This window comes from Xyrauchen texanus, chromosome 2 (assembly GCF_025860055.1).
Source record: "Xyrauchen texanus isolate HMW12.3.18 chromosome 2, RBS_HiC_50CHRs, whole genome shotgun sequence".
NCBI lineage: Eukaryota > Metazoa > Chordata > Actinopteri > Cypriniformes > Catostomidae > Xyrauchen > Xyrauchen texanus.
Genome location: NC_068277.1, coordinates 14,886,740 through 14,912,319, shown reverse-complemented (window position 1 = coordinate 14,912,319; position 25,580 = coordinate 14,886,740). Strand labels below are relative to the sequence as shown.

The following is a 25,580-nucleotide window of genomic DNA, read 5'->3' as shown; positions in this document are numbered from 1 at the left end:
ACCATAGATGGTCACACCTACAGGAATCCTGATGCACCCACATTTACAAACCGATCATGAAAACACATTTTTCACAAGAAAAGGTTTTGTCATATTAAATATACACAGATAATCAGTCTGTTCATTTTTATATGTTTTTATTTGCAAACAACACAACCAAATCAACTGTTTCAGCAGATCACAGGAAAACAGTGTGATGTAATCAGTTAAGGTTCTCTTGTCTATTTCACACAAGTCAACATGTGACATGTACAGATGGACTACATATAGACATTTACTGTAGATAGATTTCATAAAAATACTTTTTTGCAATGACATTTTCTGCAATGTTATTTTTTGTAATGATGGTTTTAAATATTACAGTTTTGAATACATTTTTCATTATTGTTGAATGCTCATATCCTTCTACTTTTTAAATAAATAATTGTTGTCATATTGTATGCAAGTGTGGGGGGGGGGGTACTTCCTGTGACCATATAATTGATAATTGAGATAATCTAATGATGTCATAATCTGTTTCAATATAACTGTGGTTCCTTCTGTATTGGGGTTTGCCTGACAAAGACCATATGGTTGAAACTTTGATTTTTTTAAGTCAATAAAGTCATTTTTGGAGCAATAAAATCAGTGTGCATTATTAATTTTTTTCAACATATAGACTGAAGATCCTTCAAATAAATGGGGGAAGCCCACGAAACTTGCCAACAGGGTCATTTTTCACCCCAAATAAAATAAAAAACTAATAATTCTTATAGAGAATTAAAGGAAATTAAGCCTGTTTAAGGACCATTAAACTCTTTTACATAATTATATTTTTTTATGGCAATTAAGCATATATTCCCAAACTAAATTTTTTATTACCTTGTTAAAGGGATAGTTCACCCAAAAATGAAAATTCTCACATAATTTACTTTTGAAAGTGAAAATGGATATTTTTAGTAAAAAGGACTTAAATATTGATCAGTTTCTCATCCACACCTATCATATCACTTCTGAAGACATGGATTCATATACCCACTGGAGTCGTATAGATTACTTTTTCCATTATGTGATTTTTGGAGCTACAACGGTCTGATCAACATTCACATGCATTGTATGGACCTGCAGAGCTGAAATATTCCTTTAAAAATCTTTGTGTTCAGCAGAAGAAAGAAAGTTATACACATCTGGGATGGCATGAGGGTGAGTAAATGATGAGAATTTTCATTTTGGTGAACTATCCCTTTAATGAAAATGAATACCGCCAATTATTCTAATTACTGTAATGCAACACAAAATGATGTAAAAGTATAATTAATTATTGTTTTGATGATGTATTTATATATCATGGAAATATATGTTGTTGCTTCAATCTATGCTGATTGTAATAAAATAAGATTCATTGTGTTACAGAATGTTTCTTACTGTAATACAGTAAAAATGACAATATCACAATACTGAGAATATAATGTGAATCATGAGAATAATGGCAATAAAAAAAAAAAAAAAACACATATGTACACCTAATGGTAACAAGAATTTGAGGGAAATGTGCTTAACTGTCATGAAAATAATGTCACAAGACAAAATTTTTCGAACAATCTTAAAAGGGGTCTTAAAAAATGTCTTTACGCAAATTATAATTGCTTCCAAATACAAGCAACATTTAGACTGGTCACATATTTTCCCAAACAATTGGTTGTTTTCTCAAAGGAAGTAACAGTCTGTTGGGTCAAAAGTGTTATTTATCCAGGGCTGTGGCCCAGATGTCATCAGCTGGTTGGTCGGGAAGAACCCAGCCATGAGGAATTGCTGTACCATCAGGGTGTTCAGCAGGAACCAGGTACTGATCCCATTCTCTCCTGTCAGGGGAAAGGTCATAAGAGCAAATTATTTGAGTTGTGCTACATTTACTCAGAAAGTTACTGTTAGTTGTTTTAGGTTATTCTTAGGTTTTAAAACAGACCTTATTTGAATAAGCGCAGGAAGGGAGCGCTCTGCCTGTGTGTAGTAATCTTGGAAAGGCTGAAGAGGGTGATCTGGCGGCAATTCATCTAAAAAAAATTAAATAAAAAAAGATTTCACATTAATATAGAGTTTACATGCATGTAATCAAACTAAAGCTCTTCAATTACAGTGCACATTTTACCGTATCTGAACTCAGATCTTCCTGTTTGTTCTTGTAAAACAAGGCTTTTCTTTCTATTTTAGCTTTTTTAAATATACTGATGCACGTTTTGAAATAGAGCAGGCACTGACAAATGTTTATACTGCCACCTTGTGGTGTCTTTCTAATGTACAACCGGAAAATAGCTTTGAACCTTAATGTGTTGTGCTTGTCCCAAAATTATACAACTTTCCATCATTATTCCTTATATTCCATTTGAGGTCAGAGAGTCCACGAGGCCATTTTAATGCATACTTACTTTTAATACATAATAACTCATTAACATTTAAACTGAAGAATCACATTTTTTGGTAATTACATTATTTCCGTTTGGGTCTCAGAAACCGAATAGTGGTTGAGCAGGTCACAGGTACATATTAAAAGAATTTGAAGGGGAAATAATTGATCAATCTCAACAAGAAATGAGGGTTAAAACTGATCCATTCCAGCCTGTGCGGAAACTCATCCAGCCTTGTCATAGATCAGCACTATTGAAGACATGGACGGAGAGGATAAATAGTCAAGAACTAGGACAGGCCTCATGCCTTGTCAACTTCCATATATTTTCAATGACTAAAACTCTGAATTACCTCCAAAAAGCATGGACTCCACTTCTCGCTTCTTCTGCAGCAGCTTCTCTTTTTCTTTTTTCTGTCGTTTCTCCCAGTCTCTTTTGCGTTCCTCTTCTTGCTCTCCCTCCAGCATGACTCTCAGAGCTTTCTCCTCTGCAGCATAGACACCTGTGCGTTTACGGATCAGACTCCTCAACCGCTCCAAATGACCTTCAAATATGTCATCACTCTCCTTTCCTGGGAACATGCCTGTTGGGGGGAGAAAAGGAAATTAAGAATTAAATAGTGATCATTCAGTAGTATAACAACTCAAATTATCCTTGATTTATCAAATTATAGCTTTTCAACACTATGACTTTCTTCTGCTGAACTCAAACTAAGAGAATATCTCAGCTCTGTGGGTCCATACAATGCAAGTGAATGGTGGCCTTTAAAAGTCCAAAAAGCATATAAAGGCAGCATAAAATTAATCCATACAACTCCAGTGGTTAAATCTATATCTTCAGATGCGATATAATAGGTGTGGGTGAGAAACAGATCAATATTTAACAAAGTCCTTTTTTACTATAAATTATCCTCTCACGGTCCAGTAGGTGGCGATATGCACGAAGAATGCAAATCTGTGAAAGCGCAGATTTTTTTGTAAAAAAATACTTAAATATTGATCAGTAGCTGTGTCCAAACTTTTACTAGTAATGTGTGTAAAACCTTTTAAGTGTTATGATCAGTTTCTCAGAGCTACAACACTCAATCATAAATTTGAGAACCAGGAATAATTTAAACGCTTAAATACTTCATGGTAGAGCACAGATGGCCATATTGAAACAAAATATTATTTTCACACTTCACCTCTCCTGGCGGCAGCCTCTTTGCGAAGTTTTCGCAGTTTTTCCAGTGATTTGAGTATGTCCAGCATTCTCTTGGCATCTGCTTGTTTCTTTCTGACCTCTGAGAGCACAGCATCTGCAGCCAGCTTCAACTCTTTCTCCTACACAAGAACGAAACATTTAAGTCATGCATTATATTGAAACATTAATTCATAACTCTCAACTCTTCATATTAAGAGAAATTATTTTAAAATATATGTAAAAACAAGTCATATAAAATGTACAGTTCTGGTCCTGACTGGTCAATAGTAACAGTCATAGTTATTAATAAATTGTTCATAATTATAAATTATACATTTAATCATTTTATTATATCACACTACTTTGCATTGTTTATTTATTTGTTTTACTTATACACAATATTATTATCAATATCTATCAACAGATATTCATTCATATATGGTAACAGAAATAATGTGAAACACCTGTTCACCTAGCTACTGATCATAAGCCATAGAGGGAAAGACCAATGTTTACATGTCAGTATCTTCTAGAGGAAGGCTGGCACTTAATAAAAAAGAAAAGAAAACATTTTTAATGAAAATGTGTGTGTTTAATTTGACTTATTATGTAGTTTTATGATGGCATACTATATTGCGGATATTGTCTGTTGTTTGCCGTGCCACCAACGGGAATGACACTGTGTAACAGAAACATCTGTGTACTGTAAAATGTGACATTTTTAGAAGAATATTTCAGCTCTGTAGGTCCATACAATGCAAGTGAATGGTGACCAACATTTTGAAGCTCCAAAAAGCACATAAACACAGCATAAATGTAATCCATAAAATACCAGTGGTTTAATCAATGTCTTCAGAAGTAATCTAATCTGTTTTGTGTAAGAACAGACCAAAACTCCCTTTTCACGATAAATCTTCTATTCTTCTATGCTGCATTTATTTGTTTTTGGAGCTTCAAATGCCTGATCACCATTCACTTGCATTGTATGGACATACAGAGCTGAAATATTCTTCAAAAAATCTTTGTTTGTGTTCTGCAGAAGGAAGTCATACACATCTGGGATGGCATGAGGGTGAGTAAATGATGAGAGAACACTGGGGTTATACTCAAGTTTGGACTTTGGTCGGAGTCACGAGTCCAGTTTGAATGGACTTAGACTTGTCACAGACTCTGCATTTTTACTCTGACTTGACTCTGACTCGAGCCTTTGGGACTCTGGATTTTTAGTTTCTTAGTTTAACGTCTCAGCCGAAAGAAGGTGCTTTTTTTACAGTATAGTGTCCCCATCACTATACGGAGGTATTAGGACCCACACCAGGAGGTCTCCCACCCAGATACTAGCCAGGCTCAAACCTGCTTAGCTTTAGTGGGCAACCATACTAATAATAATGATGATTAATGGGTTGAGACCTTATCACAAAATGGACAAAAACAGGTACACGGTGGATAGTTACACTTTGAATATGAAGAAGATGGTGTTTTTTTCGCTGTTTCAACGTTTATATATGTATTTGTTTGTGAGTGAATAAAATAAATAAATAATAAAAAAAAGGTCTCAGTTTGGTTCTTTTTAAGAGGACTCAAGTGCAAAAACCCCAGTAGCCAACTGGCATGTTGAGCGTGAAAAACAGTACCATTTTTTATTTAGTTATTTCTGTCAAAATCGCAATATGACTTTGTCCAAATCGTGCAGGCCTACATTGGTACAGATATAACTTTCAAGTACTGCAAGAGACGTTTTGATCTCACCCTGTTCTTCTCTTCCACTTCATGAATCCGCTTCATTTGCCATTTATCAATCGCCGCCTCTCGTTCAGCACTTCTAGCCTCCTCTTCCAGCTTTTCCTCCTTATGTTCCAGCGTTCTTCTTCTTATTCTTGCTCGTTTTTTGTTTCTCATCAGCAGTTTCCTCTTGATGCTGGTGACACAGTCTTGGTCCTTCAGAGCTGCCAGTCTCTCCTCTATGCTGTTTTTCATTTCTGTTGCTTTAGAGAGCGTTTCAGTCCAAACACTTTCATTCTCTAAATTATCTTTCAGCATCTGACACACTAATTTGAACTCGGACACCAGTTTAACTGCCCCATACAGCTTCTCTCTAAACTGAGAGATGGAGGGTTTGGACTCAGTTTGCTTTGACTCAAATGATTTATTTCTTCTTTGAAACAGGAACTGTTGAAGCCACCGCTCATCTCTCAGTCTCTGCTTGGAGTCTTCATCAGATGTTGTTCTGGAGAGATCTGTACTTTGTCCTTGCCAGGGTTTGTTCATAGACTGGTTAGTAAATGGATAGTTAGAGTTGTAAGTCTGTGCTGGATTGTTTGATCTGAGGTTGGACTGATATGCCGGTGGTGCTGAATTTGAAAACTGATGTTGATTTGGTGGGAACTGTCCTGTGAAATGAGACTCTGGATTATTCCACTGGTTCTGGGACCATGATGGAGGCTGATTCTCAGTGTGTTTTGGTGGATCAAAAGGCCCTGGAGGTGGTCTGTTGAGGTCGAAGGGTGGATAAGGTCCTCGGGGGTTCATGGGGGGGAAAGGGGGCCACTGAGGCTGTACCGTGTGTGGTGGGGGTTGATACATGCTCCATGTGTGTCCAGTGGTGGGTGGAGGCGGTATTGGTGGAGGTCCAACTCGTCCTGGATAAACTGTGCCGTCTAAACCCGCGGGGTTCTTGAATGAAGGCGGCGGAGTACCCATATAACTGTACTGCTGTGAGTTATCCATCATCTATTGCTGAAATCAGCTGAAATCTTGTGTTGAAGCGCACTGCTGTGTTGTTATTTTAAAGTTCTGCCCACAAACGGAGGTTGTGAAGCGCATACATCCGGTGCGGCTTTAAAATACAACCCCCTTCAAAACTAAAGGCGATGTTTAGTTCCTACCAATCCCGAAGGAACGGAAAATAAATAACAAAAGAAATGTATATATATATATATATATATATATATATATATATATATATATATATATATATATATATATATATATATATATTGGAATTATTAAATCGATGACGTGATGTTGCGATCAATAATAAATAAATAAATAAATAAATAAATCTGAATGCGCAAAATGAATGCATATTTGCCCACACGTTTAATGATATTTAAAACGTCGTACTAAATATAATTCATGCTCAATTTTAATTTGGATCAACTTAATCCTTTATGTCCCTCTACACGTCGTTTCCCCCCTTTAATAAACACTTAGTGTCACATTTAATCAAGGATTCTCTCATTTCATTACTTAGGTCATTATCAAAATATGGTGACAAAAATTCTCTTGAATATTCAGTCATTAAAGATTCAAAATGGTCAAGAAACCCATCTTTTTCTGGTACAACACTTCTAAGACATTTACATTTAACTGTTCATTTTTTTTACTCTATGTTTTCTCAAGTCAAGCATTAGTGCAAGGCCTGACAAGTGTGCAAAAACAGCGGGGGAAAAAATAGTAATAAGTAATTAATAATTTAATAATACAAAAAGTTGTGCAAAATAACTTTCAAGGTCAGAGTTCAGAGGCTGCTCAAATTACCCATGTTAAAAAAGTTATTAATTTTAACATTACATTTTTCACATGGTTCATTTAGAAATGTCATTGGTGTTACATTAAACAATGTTCATATTAAATATTTTAGTCTGATCAGAGTTTGGTTTGTGATGCTATTGTCATCATCTAAGATAATTTGTCACTGATGTTACCACTGGTGTTACAACTCTTGCTTCATTTGTGAAACAAAATTAAATAATACAGAACAACAGTCAAGTTGTCCTTTATAAATACAAAATTGTCAAGACATTTTTTTCCCCCTCATTTAGCTGGGTGAAATCTGAACTGAAAATATATATAATTCAGTATTTTGTAAATCAGAAAGTCAAAAAACTTACCCACCTATATATTTGAGGTTTTCTTATATCTATTTATATATTTTTTTATCTCAATTAAAATATTAATGAGAACTGTAGCCATTAGTAACTAAAAAGCTAGCTGCGTTCTCTTTGGATTTTCATTGAAATACAACAGAATACCATCACATACATTCTGACATGCATAGTTTTTGTGCAGTAACCCTAGCTTTAGTAACTTTAAGGTCGAATACAAACACATGGTTTTTATTCTCTCTATACAGACACAACACCTTGTTAGTGTACCCCTTGTAAGTATATTCTATAACATAAAAGGCAAAATACATATTTTTTCCAACAAAATTTAAGGAAATGTACATTATCCCTATGTCCAAGGACAGACACTAACCATGAACAAAAAGGACTTTGCTATGAATTACCTTGGAAGTTAAAATCTTGGATCACCATACAAAGGGAGCAATTAATTTAGAAGGAAAAAACTGTCACTGGTTTAAATTTTTTGGGAGTGGCTGAAACATAAATCTTATACTATTTAGCCCATTTGTGCATAATTATAGAATCATTTTTATCAAATGGAGTTCTCTTGAACCTTGACACTGCATAAATAGCAGCAAGACAGTGATTGCAAACTGGACATAAAACATATTTCAATCAAAAGCACTTTGAAAACATTTTTTAATTTGCCAAAATTTAAGTCTACTCAAGAGACATAAAATTCTGCATCTTGAGGCTTATGAAGATTCTTTATATAGACGTTTGTAAATGTGTTTCAAAACTAAAAATTATTTAACTGGAGGAGGTATCGGGAGACCTTGTGTACAGTCAAGAGTGATTGTGAAAAGAAATACACTCCTTTACAGGCTTCATGACCTCTCTATGTAGCAACTTGACCAGTGTGACACAAATGTTTAATTTTATTCCAAGCAGGGCAAAGTGTTACAAGGAATCTGAAATCATACATACATTAATTATGAGCCCCCCTCACTTTCGATCTCTGTTTGGTTTCCCGGGCAACCAAACAATTCATAAAAATCACATTATCAAGTTAATAAGAATTAAATAAAAAGCTCTTTAAATTACACTAATATTAACAGCGTCTATAGCACGGGTGGGGAACTCTGCTCCTGGAGGGCCACTGTCCTGCAGAGTTTAGGTCCAACCCTAATCAGACAAACCTGAGGAAACCAAGCATGGTCTTGATTACTTGTAACATTTAAGGGCAGGTTTGTCTGATTAGGGTTGGACCTAAACTCTGCAGGACAGTGGCCCTCCAGGAGCAGGGTTCCCCACCCCTGGTCTATAGGATGCATAGTGTCAGGCAGGCATCTGGTAGTTTTTCATATTTCTTTAAGATAAGGGTAGGGATGGGTGGTTTTCAAGGAATACAATTTTGCCAAAGTGACTAATAAACCATACATAAGCAGTGAGAAATGGACCCTTAGGAGAACTGAGGTGGCAAATAATCTTAGACTTCTTTAGCTGAATGGCATGACTTTAAACAAGGATTTTAGTTTTTGGCTGCATCAACCTGTCTGGTCCAGTTTTCCTCTTCAATTCCAGAATCATACTCCTCTTCAGGGGAGTCTTTAGCAGCACCTCTGAATGGATGGAAAATAAAAATATTAAACAAATTAGGCAATACATTCACTTTAAAGGAAATGTATTTGTTAAAAGTTTTATAAAAATATAACATAAAACACAGGCTGAATAAACACAAAATACAGTTTATAAATGACAATGTTATTTACTGAAGCAAAAGAGTTATCCAATACCAACTGGGCCTGTGTGAAAAAGTATTTGCCCCCATTAGTTACTAAATCTGCAAATCTATGAAACTGCATTCATAATGAGGTTCAGCTGGTCTAGACACACCCAGGCCTGATTATTGCCAGCCCTGTTCAATCAAATCAACACTTAAATATAACTTTTTCAGCAGCATGAAGTTGTCTAAAATGTCTCACCCAGTAGCACATTATGCCAAGGTCGAAAGAAATTCCAGAAATAATGAGGAAAAAGGTGATTGAAATACATAAGTCTGGGAAGGGTTACAAAGCTATTTCAAAGGCTCTGGGACAGTGAGAGCCATTATCCAAAATGCAGAAAACTTGGCACAGTAGTGAACCTTCCCAGAAGTGGCCGACCTTCTAAAATTCCTCCAAGAGTACAGCGATGACTCAATCATGGAGTCACATAAAAGCCAAGGACAACATCCTAGGAACTGCAGGCCTCTCTCGCATCAATAAAGGTTGATAAAGGTTACTGTTCATGACTCCACTATCAGAAAGACATTGGCCAAAAATGGCATCCATGGAAGTGTAGTGAGGAGAAAACCACTGTTAACCCAGAAGAACATTAAGGCTCATCTGAATTTGGCCAAAACACATTTTGATGATCCTCAAACCTTTTGGGAAAATGTTCTGTGGATTGATTAGTCAAAAGTAGATCTGTTTGGTAGACATGGGTCCTGTTACATCTGGCATAAATCAAACACAGAATTCCACAAAAAGAACATCAGAACTACGGTCAAGCATGGTGGTGGTAGTGTGATGGTGTGGGGATGCTTTGCTGCTTCAGGGCCAGGGCGACTTGCAATAATTGAGGGAAACATGAATTCTACTCTCTACCAGAAAATCCTAGAGGAAAACGTCCGGTCATCAGTCCGTGAGTTGAAGCTCAAGCACAACTAGATTGTGCAGCAAGACAATGATCAAAAGCATAGGAGTAAGTCCACCTCTGAATGGCTCAAATGAAGCTAAATTAAAGTTTTGGAGTAAAACCGACTGAGATGCTGTGGCAGGAACTTAAACGGGCAGTTCATGCTCGAAAACCCCCCAATATGGCTGAACTAAAGCAGTTCTGCAAAGAAGAGTGGGACAAAATTCCAGTACAGCTTTGTGAAAGACTGATCTCCAGTTATTGGAAGCATTTAATTGCAGTTGTTGCTGCTAAAGATGGCAAAACCAGCTATCACGTTTAAGGTGGCAATTCGTTTTTCATATGGGTGATACACGATTTGGAAAACTTTTTGCTTCAATAATAAAAAATATATATTTTAAAACTGGATTTTGTCTTTACTCAGGTTGCCTTTGTTTTATGTTATATCTTGTTTGAAGATCTAAAACAATTTAGTACGAAAAATAGAAGAAATCAGGCAAATGCTTGAATAATTCAGTAACTAAATGAACCAATAAAGAGGACCCATTAATTAATCTAATTAAAAATGAACCCGATTTACTTAAATTAATGCTCCACCAAAAAAATTATTCTCTCATAATTTACTCACATTTATGCTATCTCAAACTCATTTAACTTTCTTCTATGGAACAAGAAAAGATTTTTGATACTTTCTCAAATAAATATTGACACCTGCAGTCTCCTGGGTATGACAATGATTTGGTTTGTTCTAACCCAAATATGATCGTATTTTTTCAGAAGACATGGATTAAACCACTTAAGTCGTATGGATTAACTTTATTCAGCCTTTATGTACTTTTTGGAGCCTGGAAGTGTTAGTTCCCATTTACTTGCTTTGTATAGATATTATATATTCGTTTGTGTTCTGCAGAATAAGATAATTGTAATTTTTGGGTGAACCATTCCTTTAATTCATGTCCCTGGTATTTTTGTGAATGATTCATCCATGTACGTTATTCCGCAGAAGAATAAGAAAAAAAATCCCATTAATTTGTTTAACTTATCCCTTTAAACCAACTGGGTCCATTTTGGTATGTAACACCCCACTTGTCATGATCAAATCAATTCTCTGTAGATAGTCCTGTTTTTATATTTTTATTATATATACAAATTAGGGCTGTGATTACAAAATTTTTACTAATTAATCGCAAAGTTTTCTGAGATTAAATGCAATTATTCATGGTACGTTAAAACAAATATAATAATAAATATATTTACTTTATACTTTATACTTTATACTTGAATAATTTATTTAATTTAAATATGTAGTACGTGTTAAAATGTTCAGTTTTGCTGATTGAGTTAGACACATTTTTACAGGTATAATTCCTTAATACAAATAAATGCATACATGCCATAAAATCAGTTGACATGCTGTAATTAATAGTTGAGCAAAATCTTCTGCCATTTTCCAGTAGACTTCTTTAATAAAAGGATCAAATGGGCAGATTCAATTCATACCAAGTTTTATTGGCAAGATAAACTTAAGTGAACATTGCTAATCCAATATTAGACACTATACAGCCGTAGCCAAAAGTAACGGCAGTGAAATAAATTTTGTGTTTCTCAAAGTTTTCTGCTTCAGTTGTTGTGGTGTTGATTCTAGTTTATTGTGCAGAGTGATCGGATGCATTTTAAATAATTGCAAAAAGCTTCATTGGCCAAAAACATTTACTTTATCACAAAAACCCAAATTTCAGTTTTTTGGCCCTGGCACAAATTGACCAGCTAACATCATTTCACTAATCCAGCAGCACCTGGGAAAGTGTGAACGAGTACTAGTCAGGTGAAATCACTGGATTATAAGAGCAGACTGATTGCTATAAAAGGTCAAAATCATTGTGTCCTTGTTAGCAATGGTTACCTCTAAAGAAAGACGTTCAGCCATCATTGCTTTGCATCACAATGTCCTCAAATGCAAGGAAATTTCTGCAAAGAATATTGCGCCTGAAAGAACCATTTACCGGATCATCAAGAACTTCAAGGAGAGAAGTTCAACTGCAGTTAATAAGGAATGCATTGCACGTAATGAATAAGTGCACTACTACACACAATCAGTTTCTGTGCTAGGATATGCTATCGAGACTAGTGTGTGGTGATGATCCGTGCATTTTCCAGCACGATGGAGCACCATGTCACAAGGCAAGAATGATAATGAAGTGGCTCGGAGATCATTACATTGAATTTTTGGATCAGTGGCCAGGCAACTCCCTGGATCTTATTTCGAAAGAGAACCTGTGGTCAATCCTCAAAAGGTGAGTGGACAAATAGAAGTCCACAAATTGTGATCAACTCAGAGCACTAATAAGGCAAGAATGGATCGCCATCTATCAAGATTTGGCCCAGAAGCTGATATCCAGCATCCCAGAGCGAATTGCAGAGGTTATGAAGAACAAGGGTCAACACTGTAAATATTGACTCTTTGCATATATTGAATGTTTTTGCCAATAAAAGCCTTTCAAAGTTATGAAATGCTTATCATTGTTTTCCAGTATACCATAGAAACATGTTAAAAAAATAATCTACATATACTGAAGCAGCAAAATTTGCAAAACACAAGCTTTATGTCACTACCAATACTTTTGGCCACGGCTGTACATACAAATACAAACAAAATTGAATGCTTAAATTTCATTTGATGAATTTCAAAATATCAAAACTATTATTTTCTCTGGCTACCGTTCAGTCATGCAAACGCAGGGTATCTCTCTGGTGGTTTAACTTTTGACACTAGTTCAGATGACAGTGAGTGATCATTTTCATGCGATGCAAAGAGATACAGCAAGGCAGTTTGCCCATATCTCTCCCACACCTGGCTCACCACTTGCGGGTGAAGTCTCCATTCTCCTTACAGTAAATCCGCTTGCGTGTTTATTATGCCTTGGACATGAATTGCACATAATGTATAAGAGTGCACTGCTACACACAATCAGTTTCTGTGCTAGGATGTGCTATCGAGACTAGTGTGTACCTCCTAGGCATGTATATATGCCCATTTTAGCCACAGGAAGTGGGGAAAATATTGGTGAAGTTTAAGGAAGTGATGAAAAAAATGAATACTAAATTAATTGTGTACATTTTTTTTTACAATAACTATTAAATCACAGAAATTAAAGCAATAGCATTTCCAAGCTCTAATATGTTTAGTTTTTGAATATCCTGTTTCACTTGGATATAAGTTATAAGGAAGTAAAATGGGTTGCGAACACCGTTTCATGTTGACTTTCAAGATTATATTGATGGTGATTTTTTTCATGATAAAAATACCTATTAAACAGTATTTAGTTCAGGGTGTGTCAGAAGAGGCCATTATTTGCCATTGAGATAAGATGGCAAATTTAACAATGATATCGTGTGTGCTCTCACCTTATGTATTGAGGTGTAGCTTGTCCCTTAACTACTTCCCGGTTCACCTCCACGGCCACAATATCTGAATGCGGCACCTCAAACATTGGATCTAGCAGCAGTTTTTCCTGTTGAGAAATAGTGGTAGCATAATATTTTACAAGAGCATTTGTCCTTATCTGAACATGCTTGTGAGCCACTGAAAACCTAATCCCATACAAACAAAACATTAAAAAAGTGCAAAAAGCATTCTCTTACCATTATGGATCTAAGACCACGGGCACCAGTTTTACGTTCTAGAGCCAACCTGGCGATGGCTCTCAGGGCATCAGGCGTCACGTTGAGATCACACTGATACATGAAAGACACAGTACATCCAGAAATACTTAATGATTCTGTTCTTATTTATGGATCATTTCCTTTTGTCTTCTCTGCATTAGAAGCACAATGACAATTTGCTTATATTAGTAAATAACAACAATAAAAAGGAAAAAAGTTCAACAAGAGATGATGTTTAAATTCAATTCTAAAAAATTCCAAGTGGTGTATTTTAGGTTTTATACTATATTTATTTTAAATTAAGAACAAAAAAGTCAGTGAGAGGTCCCTATTAGGTTAAGCAAGGTAAATGTAGATTATCTAGTGTGTTTGTATATTTGGTACCAACCTTGTCCATGCTGAAGAGAGCCTGGTACTGCGGCACAACAGCATTGCGGGGCTCAGTGAGAATTCGCACCAGTGTCTCTTCATCCAGGCTGTGCAGTGGAACCACTACAGGAAGTCGCCCTACAAACTCTGGAATCATGCCGAAATCTATGAGGTCTCTGGCTTCCACGTGTTTCAGGAGCCGGTCCTTCTCTTCAATCTCAGCCACTGCGTCCATCTCTCCACCCGTCATGTTGGCCAGATCGGCCGCTGCTGCCGCCCTTCGACCTTTCCCCATGTTAGATGGTGTTCCAAACCCAAGGTACTAAACAAGAAATATTAATTTCACTTTCAATTATCGATTTCAAAGTCATGTGGTCCTTGTAATTCTGAAAAACGTAATATCAGTCAATTATAAAAATGTAAATTCTCATGTCCTAGCAGCTCATTCACTCATTTCTTTACCAGAAAAGGTGTTGGGCTGGTTTTATTTTAAACTATAAAGAGGAATGAAGAGAAAAATTACCTTCTCATTCTTTCTCCTGCTGATGATACGGTCAAGACCATTAAATGCCCCAGATGCTACAAACAAGATGTTGGTGGTGTCAACTTGCACAGTTTCACCTCTCAGCTTCCTTGAGTTCTTTTCAGGAACATTAACAATAGTGCCTTCCAGGAGTTTGAGCAAACCCTATCAAAGTTTAAAAAAAGTGTTATCATTAGTATAATTTTTTTTTTTTTTTTTGCACATAAATGCATACAACCTTTGTTCAGAGTTACTCATTGCAAAGCATTTTTTATATCAATTCCTTTTTCTAGTCCGAACAGCAAAAAAAACAAAAAAAGCATGTCTGGAAGTTGTTTCAGGTCATATATTTGAAAATTTGTCTCAGTCTGAAATATAAGATTGGACTTTCATCACCTTTCGGGATCTGATCTGATGTATGTAATGTCATAGAAAATGTGCATGCTCTAGATAATAGAGAATAATGTAGTAATGCCTTCTAAAGTGTCTTATACTTTCTCACATGCCAATCACCAGTTCCTCAGCACCACAGTGAGATGTAATGATTGACATGAGAATTAGGAGAACTATTTAGAGCTTGCTTTTATAGAAGAACATCTCATGGTATCGTTCTGGAATCTGTCATATCTATGGCAACAAGATGTAGAGCTGTTATTGAAAATACTTCCTAAAGAAATAGATCAAAATTTAAGCACTTAGAATACAAAGAGTCAGCCCTTAAGATTATATATTTTTTAAATAAATTGAAATTATGCCATGTGAACAAAGCCACAGTACATCACAAGTTATTGATAGAGTTACAGGTTTTCCATAACTGACACACAGATGATTATGAGACAATAGTACATCTTTAATAGCATTTGAGTAGTGTTGTTTTAAATGATTCAGGCCAAATGTAACCTGAAGAACAGTGACATATCTGAAGTGTGTAATGTAGAACAGATAATTTGGTTCATTTTGAATTACCAACCTGTTGTACACCTTCGCCTCCCACATCCCTTAACTGGTGAATCCCAGGAACACTGCCAATCTTGTCCACTTCATCCAGAAACACGATGCCTGAAACAATGCCCCTCATTTTCAATGTACAAATCCATGCAACTCACATTGAAGTAATTTGGAGACAAACTAGTCTTGGATCTTTCATACATTTGGCCAAATATCATGGGAAAACAACCATGGCCGTTACCTTGCTGGGCTTTCTCAATCACATAGTTAGCATCCTGCAGTAACTTTGCAATGACAGACTCTATGTCCTCTCCCACATAGCCAGCTTGGGTAAGGGTAGTGCAGTCACAGATTGCAAAGGGAACATCCAGGCATTTGGCCAGTGTTTGAGCCAGAAGTGTCTTTCCTATAGCAAAACAAAGGCAAGTAAATTTTATTTGTACTATAGATATAGTTGTCAAGGGAAAGAATGCCCATTCATGGGGGACAATAAATCACTGTTAAATTTTGGGCTGGGGTAGATTTTTAATTCAAAGTTGAATCGCAATTACCGCTCTATGTTCAAACAATTCAGCATTGATGCACAAAATAATTGAAATTGTAAAGGTTTTAAAGTAATTTCTACTTTTAAATAATTTCTACTCTTAATTTTGCTGCTTAATTATCGAATAGAGTGGACAACCAATAAAGTTTTCTTAATTCTATGTAATTCTTCTCTGTCTACTCTATTTTATAATGAAATGTGTAGTTACAGAAGTAGTTGTTTCAGTATACCCCTAATAATAACATTTAAAATTGGTTCAATTATTCCCAAATCGGAATTTGTCAATTTCTGCCCACTAGGTCCAGAATTTTCAGTTTCGGCTAAGAATTGTCCTTTTGGTGCATCACTAGACTGAAGTGGTCATGATTTTATTCATATGTTCCAAAATTATTATTCATTTCTATTAATTTTGCTGAGTGCACCTTTTTATTCATTATAAATTATTCTGTTTATTGAAAAATCATTTTAAAAGGCCATTTAAATTGGCTCTGATGCAGCATTTAAATTTACACAGAACCAAAAGGTTCAGTGCAAAGTTCAGAACCAAATCGATAACTTGCGATCTTGAAGAGATAAAGATGAATGTCCTATTTATTGGCAATTATTAGAAAAAATTAAAACATTGCCATTGTGCGACTGCATTTTATTACAACAGAAAAAACACTGTGTAGTGGACACAGGCAATGCACCAACAAGCTGTAAATGGGATGTGTTGCCTTGCAAACTGCATGTATTCTACACAACATGACATAATGCCTTTATGCTTCATGTCGTTATTAGTCTTAAACCTTCTACTAAAATAATAAATTCATGCACCCAAGCACTTCATTCATAGATTTAGGCTTTGTACACAGCATGAAAAGAAGGTTTTAGTCTCACCGGAACCAGTGGGGCCCAGCAGCACAATGTTGCTCTTTTCAAGTTTGATGTCAGTATGTGTGGAGTCCAGGACTTCTCCTCCTCTCTTCTCTGGAGGAGCCTGCTGGTTCAACTGCTGCTGCACAGAGGCACCCAGAGCATTTCCATGTGGACTGATTCCAGCAATCTGCAGCAGCTCTGAAATAAAAATAAGAAAATCATAAATATCTAAGAAGTTTAGGGTGGGAAAGACATATGATATCATTAATTAAATAAATCAGAAAAACTAATTATGTTCATAACTATTCATGGCTTGGAATTAGTCATCTTATCAAACATGTCTTATACAATTATCCCAGGCTGACGTCCTGGGTTTAGTACCAAGAATTAAGTTAATCTCTATCAGCAGCATTGGTGACATGATGTGGACTACCACAGGCAACTTGTCTCTCAGTTTGTAAACACAAAAATCATTTTAACAGTACAATGGAAGTCTCTGGGACAAGGCATCCGTGGTTCAAAAGCAACATTAAATCACTTGACTGATCAACATAAATCAATCTTTATATATTTGTTATTTAAGCTGTTTTAGGTGGATGAACTTCTGGTTATGAGTTACCAATTCCTGTGGGTGGATTTTTCTAAGTTCACAATCCTTTTCTGCTATACTTGTGCTCATTGTGTGATTACAGGGTTTACCGGTTCACAATGCAAGTGAATAGGTACCAAAAATGTTAAGCTCCAAAAGTACATAATGGCAGCATAAAAGTAATCCATAAAATTCCAGTGTTTAAATCCACATCTTCAGAAGTGATATGACAGGTGTGGGTGAGAAACAGATCAATATTTAAGTTAAGATATTTTACTATCAATCTTTCATTTTCGGCAGTTTGCATTCATGCACATTGCTACTTACTGAGCAGGGAGGAGAATTTATGGTAAAATGGACTTAAATATAGATCCGTTTCTCACCTACACTTATCATATCTCTTCTGAAGACATGGATTAAACCAATGGAGTCTTATGGATTACTCTTGTGCTGCCTTTATATCCTTTTTAGAGATTCACATTTTTGGGTGAACTATTCCTTTAAAACATGTAATAGTAACATTTGGTGTCAATACTTTTAAAACATATGTATTTTAACATATGTCCCAAAGGAATGCCTGGCTCCATTGGCTTTGTAAGTGCATTACTGTAAACACAATTTTTGTTTGTTTTTACAAATTTGATAGAAACATTCAAATTATTTTCTGTTGTTATAAATATGGAATGTTAGTATGTAGCTACATAGTCATAATCAAAACTTTATACTTAATTTGGCCAACAACTACATCAATGTTTACTCTCTTCTTCAGTAATAACTAGAGCACTGTGCAATGTTAACTGCCAGGGTCAAACTGCTTAGCATGCACAGCTGCTCTATTCATAGTATCCAAAGGGATTTCCTGTGACAAGAACCCTTGAAATCTGCATATGACAAAAGTAAATGACTTCCTCCATGCAGACACATGAACCAGCAGTCAAAATCAGGATACTAGGACACTATCACTCTCTGCAAATCAGGAAAAATACAACAACATTCATACTGGAATATCTATTTTCACTTGCAGACATTACATACTGCTACTAACCACTATGCAAAAAATAAATAAATAAATAAATAAATAAATAAATAAAAGGAAATTAAATGAAGTAAAAATGAGATCGTAATTTATATTTTTGGCATTTGTACAACACTCAACTTAAATCAAAGCAAACTGAAAGAACCCAGAACAGATTTGTTTAGAAAAAATTATCTAAATGAGACATCAACAATGATACAGATCATGGGTATTGACACACACTTACTTGTAAACCTGTACTCATCCTCCCGTCGTCTTAGCTCTAGCTCTACAGAGAAAGGACAGTTATGACGAAATATATACAAGAAATCTTATGCTAAAAACAAGCCACCAATTCAGTAAACTTAGCTTCAAAAAAATTTCATAAAAAAAATGAATACCAAGTTTGTTCATTGTACAAATGCCAAATTACATTAAATGATAAGACAGCCTTCAAAAAGATCTCATAATAAAATGTTTATGTAGTATTAGATCTGAGCAAGATGGGCAAAACACACAAAGTAGGTTATATTGGCTTCTAAAATAAATTAATAGAACATTAATTCCTGGTACACAGTGGAAACTCACAGAGGAGTAACCCTTTGCATCAAATTTGGCATAACCAGCATGTGTAAAGAAAACATTAAAGAAATGTTCTGGGTTCAATAAGTTAAGCTTAATCGACAGCATGTTAACACAAATATTGTTTATGTCCTGCATGTCATTTAATCCTTCCGGACTGGCCCCATTCACTTCCACTGTAAGTAACTCACTGTAACTACAAGTGCACTGTAACTTACTATAATGCACAACAAGACTAGGAATATTTACTATTTAAGTAAACAGGTCCATTTTGTTTTCATGTTGTCTTTAAAGTACAAGCATCTGTAAGTTTAATTAAAGGGTCACTCCTTGATTTTGTTTTCAATCGATAAGGGTGGAAACCTTTTTATGAGGATAATAAAATGAAATCCGAATTACATAAGACCTGACATTTAAGATTTCCCTGTTCCTACTCAAGCACACACAGTCAGTCAGTGGCTTCTGTTCTCCAGTACAAACCTCGAGGAGTGAGAGAGGCCTGTTTCTCCACGTCTACCTGCTGTTGCCTGGAGCCTGCCGGCATGTTGCTGTAGATACGTTTATAATGGTTGTACACCGCTACCGAAAGCACCTTCTTAGCATGATCCTGACCCACAACATACTTATCGAGATAAGCAAAGATCTGCAGGGGGAGAAAATGCCATGACCAGGGTCTGCCAACTACATAACCTTGCTTTAGGGTGTTATAGTATTTTAAAGAATCAGTTTAATAACTTTCCAGTTGTTGCTTTTTTTTTTACCTTCTTAGGTGGTGGTGGAGGTTTCTGCTGGAATGCCAACTTGACAGCTTCTGCCGTTGACTCTGGGTCTTTACTCAAACTCTTCTTAGTATCACTTTCCGAAAGCACCACAAAAAAGTGTTGGCATTTTTCACATTTCACAAAGCGAGTTGATGCTGCCAAAGACAAATAATAACTTACACAGTGCCAACTGTTCCTTTTATGTACCCTTTTCACATTTCCAGGTTTATGATTGCATGACTAGAGATGGATTATGCAGTTAGAAGAGAGAAAGACCCCAAGTTTAATGTCACTCCATTAGCAGCAATTATAAATTATATACAGTAATTTAAAAAGTTAAAATAAAAATGGTATGGTTTACCCTGATAAATAAAAAGGTTAGTTTGCCAAAAGAATATCTCAGCTCTGTAGGTCCAAACAATGCAAGTGAATGATGACTTAAAATGTTAAGCTCCAATAAGCACATAAAGGCAGCAAAAAACTAATACATAAGACTCCAGTATGCATGTGATGGTATATCCAAGTAATTAACATGCATGATATTGTTATAGGGAGCACTTCAAATGATCGTAAATAATTCTGAAGGAATTGTGGAAGTATTTTGGGTTCTCTAAAAATGTAGATGGATTGTTGGTTTCCATTTGTTTAAAACATGTGGCAGAAAAGATGCAGTGAAACACAGGAACACCTCCAACACGTTCACCTCACAGAAAATCAACCTTAGCAATTAAGCGAGACAAAGGTAAGTTGTGACAGTTCTGCACATTTTTTTCAAACACTCTATGAGACAACTAGTTGAGTGATATTTAATATGAAAAAAGGGAACTGTTGTTGCCATTTGCAGATAATGAGCAGCTTGCTTTCATGTGGCCACCTTTCACGTCTTGGAGTAACAACTAAAATACAGTTATTCAGCTTATACTAAGTCCTGTAATTGAAAACGACAATGTGGCACAATGACGATTTCAATATTACGTTGAAGTTGGAATGCAACACAATCCTACATTGCCATACAGTGTGAGTGAACTTGTGGTTATTGAATATATTATATATTAGCAACCAGCTTGCTATCCAGAAAAAATGTGCATACTATCATTGTAGTTGTTCAATCAGTTTTTTTATGTTTATGGTTCCTTTCAAAATTCTTTGTTATCTTTTAATTTAAAAGGCCAGTTTGGTACTGAAAAAGTAATTAAACTGGTTATTAAGAGACCAACAAAGTTTTTTATCTTTATTTTTCTCCCAATTTGGAATGCCCAATTCCCAGTACTTAGTAGGTCCTCTTGGTGGCACAGTTACTCACCTCAATCCGGGTGGCGGAGGACGAGTCTCAGTTGCCTCCGCTTCTGAGACAGTCAGTCCGTGCATATTATCATGTGGCTCATTGTGCATGACACAGCGGAGAGTCACAGCATGGGAGGCACATGCTGGGTGAGCTTCGCTCCAACCAGGACATCTATACCAGTTGGTGTGTGAAAAAAGCTCAGAGGATCATCAGAGACTCCAGTCACCCAAGACATGGGCTGCTCTCACTGCTACCATTAGGCAGGCGGTATCGCAGCATCAGGACCCGCACCTACCGAATTCATGACAGCTTCTTCCCCAATCAGACTTCTGAACTCTTTATATCTCACAATAAATATACATCAGCACTGCACATTATTAATCTTATTATCTCACACTGGACTGTCATAATTATATTATATTCTCCCTTAACAATACTGGCAAATGACTATCAATCGACAGCCTGAATGTCAATACAGCACTGTATATTTTATATATACTATTATTATTGTATACAGTGTATTCTATATTGTGTGTATTGTATACTGTACGTTGTTTATTATTATTTGTATATTGTGTTGTGTGTAATTATATGTATATTAGATATGTAAATTGTGTGGTGTAAATATGATGTTTATTGTAAATTGGTAAATGTCTCCTCATTGTCATGACTGCTATGTTGCTCGGAACTAGACTTTCCCAAGACCCAAGACTTTCACCCACTGTTGCACTTGTGTATATGGTTGAGTGACAATAAAGTGATTTCATTTAATCTCAGCGATCAACGCACAATTTGCCACGTGCCCCATTCAGAGCGAAAACCCCTAATCGCGACCATAAGGAGGATACCCCATGTGACTCTACCCACCCTAGCAACCGGACCAATTTGGTTGCTTATTTGACCTGGCTGGAGTTTTTAAAAGTTTTTTTATCTTTTAACCTGTTTGATAATGTAATTATCAATTAATCATTTCAAAAGCTTCAGCAATATTTGTGAAGTGAAAATATGATACTGTAACATGCGAATAGAAATAGCTGCAGATGGAAGATCTCCAAATGGGCAAGAATTTCCAAAATAGGGCAGGACTACTCCAAAAGGGTGCAGAGTTACTACCAAAGGGGGTTGCGCTAACTCCAAAAGATGGCATCACTTCCACTCACAGTTAAGGAAAGGGTAAGGTTAGTGGCAATGCCTGCAGCTATACCGTTCTTGTCACATGCCTGACCTCCACCGATTTAATCCATGTCTTCTGAAGCGATCCTAACAATTATATGTAAGGGACCAAAATACCTCCTTTTTCACCATAAACCATGACCTCAGCAGTCTCCTTGGCGATCATGATTTCAAGCTTGATTACACGTCCTATTGCACTATCTAGTGCTCTGCGCATGCGTCAAGCACTAGGAAGTGTAATCGACCTTCAAATCAAGATTGTGCCTAGAGACTGCAATGTCAAGATGTACAGTGAAAAAGGAGTTATATTTTGGTCTCACCCAAGGCTGATTTGATCACTACAGAAGACATTGATTAAACCGCAGGAGTTTTATGGATTACTTTTATATTTTTTATGCATTTGTTGTATTTAGACCTTCAAAGTTATGGTCACCATTCACTTACATTGCATTTACCTACAAAGCTGAGCTAGTCTCCTAAAAATCTTCATTTGTGTTCTGCCGAAGAAAGTCATATACAACTGGAACAGCATGAGGGTGAGTAATTGATGGGAGAATTTAGATTTTTGGGTGAACTATCCTTTTAAGTCAGAAACTCATCATCACAGTCTGTGAAAAGGGTCCAATATTAAATGAAAACACTACAAACATTACCACAAAGTGGGTATACAATACATTACAAATATATATAAAATATTCCAAAATGTCTTCTCAAACTTACTTAAACCATATTAGTAATTGAAGCACCACCAGATTAAAAAGCAGCCATTTGTTGTCTGAAATTTATATTTAGCAACAGTTAGTCCAGTGAACACTCTGACCTACTTAATAAAAATGCAGAAATCTAAATGAAACAATGACAAAAACTGTGATCGCCTTAAGTAAACCCATATCACACAAAGCGGACAAATATTTTTAACTGTATAATGAAGTACTTACAAACAAATGTTTCTACGTGTGTGCAAGGATCTCCACATTTTGGGCATCGCAGTTGACTTCCTCCTTTGCCTGAGTTACTAGAGCTGGTTCTTTTTCCACTTCCTTCTCCAACAGATTTCTTAAAACAAAAACAAAGCATACAAAAATATTTAATATCAAGTTTGATTACACGCCCTGTTCAAGATGAATTGCTCGCTTTGGCAATGTTATTACTTCCTCTTCTGTCCATTTTTGTCAGAGAATTAGGAGAATATGACATAAGTGCATATCAACAAGGAATGAAAACAAATTATATCATCTTACCTTCCCACCATCTCCATCCTTTACTCCATCTTTTGATGCGTAATACACAGCAGTCTCTGAGAAAGATCTCAATGGGACCCGGCGTGCCAGACGAACCTCATGTGTTCCCGGGCGGCTAAGTGACAATAACTGGACTCCTGATATTCCTGTGCCACAAACATTAGGAAGCCGATTTATTCCATATAAATTACATATTAAAAACAATAATGAGCATCTAAAACTGAGTGTTGAAATTCAGAAGCAGACAATATTGTCTAATATTAAAGTTAATAAATGTTCATTTTATTCTTACAGATGTCTTTAAAAAGATTTTTAATAACCAACAGTGTTCAAAACAACCCCTAAACTAATAAAGTAACGCCTCTTAATATTTTAATGAAATATCAAGTTATAAACACACACACTTTTTCACTTATTTATAACAATAGTTGTTTATGTCAACTGCCCATTGTTCAATAATTTTGACTTCTTTGTAAATCACTTTGAACTAGCATAGTGTGAAAGGTAGTCCAAAGTTTTTAATTCTTAATCTCATTATTATTAGTTGTTTATAAACTGTTAGCCAGTAGCAGCAGTGCTAAACAAATTAACTAGCCTAAAAAACAAACATAAATATTTCTTAAAATATGAGTCATTTTTACCTTTATGAGCTGAATTTATAAATTTTCTCGCCGCTGAAGCACATGTACACGACATGTTTCCTTGTCGTTGTGCTGTTTGACGGATTTAAAACGATGGTTAGCGCTAGCTGCTAGCTAACCCACTGAAAGCCATTCAATACAGGCCCAAAAATAATAAATGATCTACAAACTTATTCTGTTGATAAAATGATAATCAATCAGTCAGATTAATATATTAAACGTGTAATTGTGGGAACCGCTATATTCAGCTAAACTAAACACACGCTGCTGTCTATACTAGATAATGAGATACAAGTAAACAACTGACGATGACACTCAAGAGTCAGTGATTCGTTCTGTCTGTGAATCACTCCAAATGATTCACTTGGGCCAGTGAAAGGATTTATTTTGTTCTTTTTTATTTATTTTCTTTTCTTTTTTATTTTTTTTATTTATTAAATATCACAAAGCATAAAAGCAATACAGATAAATATGGAAAAAACTAAACAAAAAAGACAAAGATACACAAATACAAATAATTTGCCTGGGTAAGGAAAAAAAACAAAACAAAAAACAGGAACAATGCAATCCATTTACTTTAAGAGGACAAACAGGATGAATATAGAGATACAGTTTTCAATGCGTTGGGATTAACAGAGCTTTGGATAGTTAGGTCAGTGAAAGGATCTTACTGCGAATCACTCCAAATGATTCACTTGGGTCAGTGAAAGGATCTTTCTGCGAATCACTCCAAATGATTCACTTGGGTCACTGAAAGGATCTGTCTGCGAATCACTCCAAATGATTCACTTGGGTCAGTGAATGGATCTGTCTGCGAATCACTCCAAATGATTCACTTGGGTCAGTGAATGGATCTGTCTGCAAATCACTCCAAATGATTCACTTGGGTCAGTGAATGGACCTGTCTGCGAATCACTCCAAATGATTCACTTGGGTCTGTGATTGGATCTGTCTGTGAATCACTCCAAATGATTCACTTGGGTCAGTGAATGGATATGTCTGCGAATCACTCCGAATGATTCACTTGGGTCAGTGAATGGATCTGTCTGCGAATCACTCCAAATTATTCACTTGGGTCAGTGAATGGATCTGTCTGTGAATCACTCCAAATGATTCACTTGGGTCTGTGATTGGATCTGTCAGTGAATCACTCCAAATGATTCACTTGGGTCAGTGAATGGACCTGTCTGTGAATCACTCCAAATGATTCACTTGGGTCTGTGATTGGATCTGTCTGTGAATCACTCCAAATTATTCACTTGGGTCAGTGAATGGATCTGTCTGAGAATCACTCC

The 25,580-nt window shown here is 35.9% G+C and overlaps 2 protein-coding genes across 3 annotated transcripts; both read right to left on the bottom strand.

Moving 5' to 3' along the window:
* Window positions 1-133: 133 nt before the first annotated feature.
* pdcd7 (programmed cell death 7) lies at window positions 134-6,380 on the bottom strand. Its single transcript, XM_052150960.1, has 5 exons — window positions 5,316-6,380; window positions 3,568-3,706; window positions 2,737-2,967; window positions 1,946-2,033; window positions 134-1,841 (listed from the first exon to the last, which is right to left on the bottom strand). Exons 1-5 carry the CDS (start codon window positions 6,294-6,296, stop codon window positions 1,721-1,723), a joined length of 1,560 nt encoding a protein of 519 aa, XP_052006920.1. The 5' UTR covers window positions 6,297-6,380; the 3' UTR covers window positions 134-1,720.
* A 1,307-nt stretch (window positions 6,381-7,687) lies between these two features.
* clpxa (caseinolytic mitochondrial matrix peptidase chaperone subunit Xa) lies at window positions 7,688-24,605 on the bottom strand. 2 transcript variants are annotated; one of them, XM_052150937.1, is made up of 14 exons: window positions 24,286-24,605; window positions 23,645-23,790; window positions 23,342-23,459; window positions 19,946-20,100; window positions 19,665-19,827; window positions 18,850-18,891; window positions 17,020-17,196; window positions 15,838-16,002; window positions 15,619-15,707; window positions 14,649-14,813; window positions 14,145-14,447; window positions 13,736-13,828; window positions 13,499-13,605; window positions 7,688-9,036 (listed from the first exon to the last, which is right to left on the bottom strand). In XM_052150937.1, the coding sequence occupies exons 1-14, from the start codon at window positions 24,338-24,340 to the stop codon at window positions 8,946-8,948; spliced, it is 1,869 nt and encodes a 622-aa protein (XP_052006897.1). In that variant the 5' UTR covers window positions 24,341-24,605; the 3' UTR covers window positions 7,688-8,945. The 2 variants fall into 2 exon arrangements, with proteins under 2 accessions (XP_052006897.1, XP_052006907.1); XM_052150947.1 differs by lacking the exon at window positions 18,850-18,891.
* Between the last annotated feature and the right edge of the window lie 975 nt (window positions 24,606-25,580).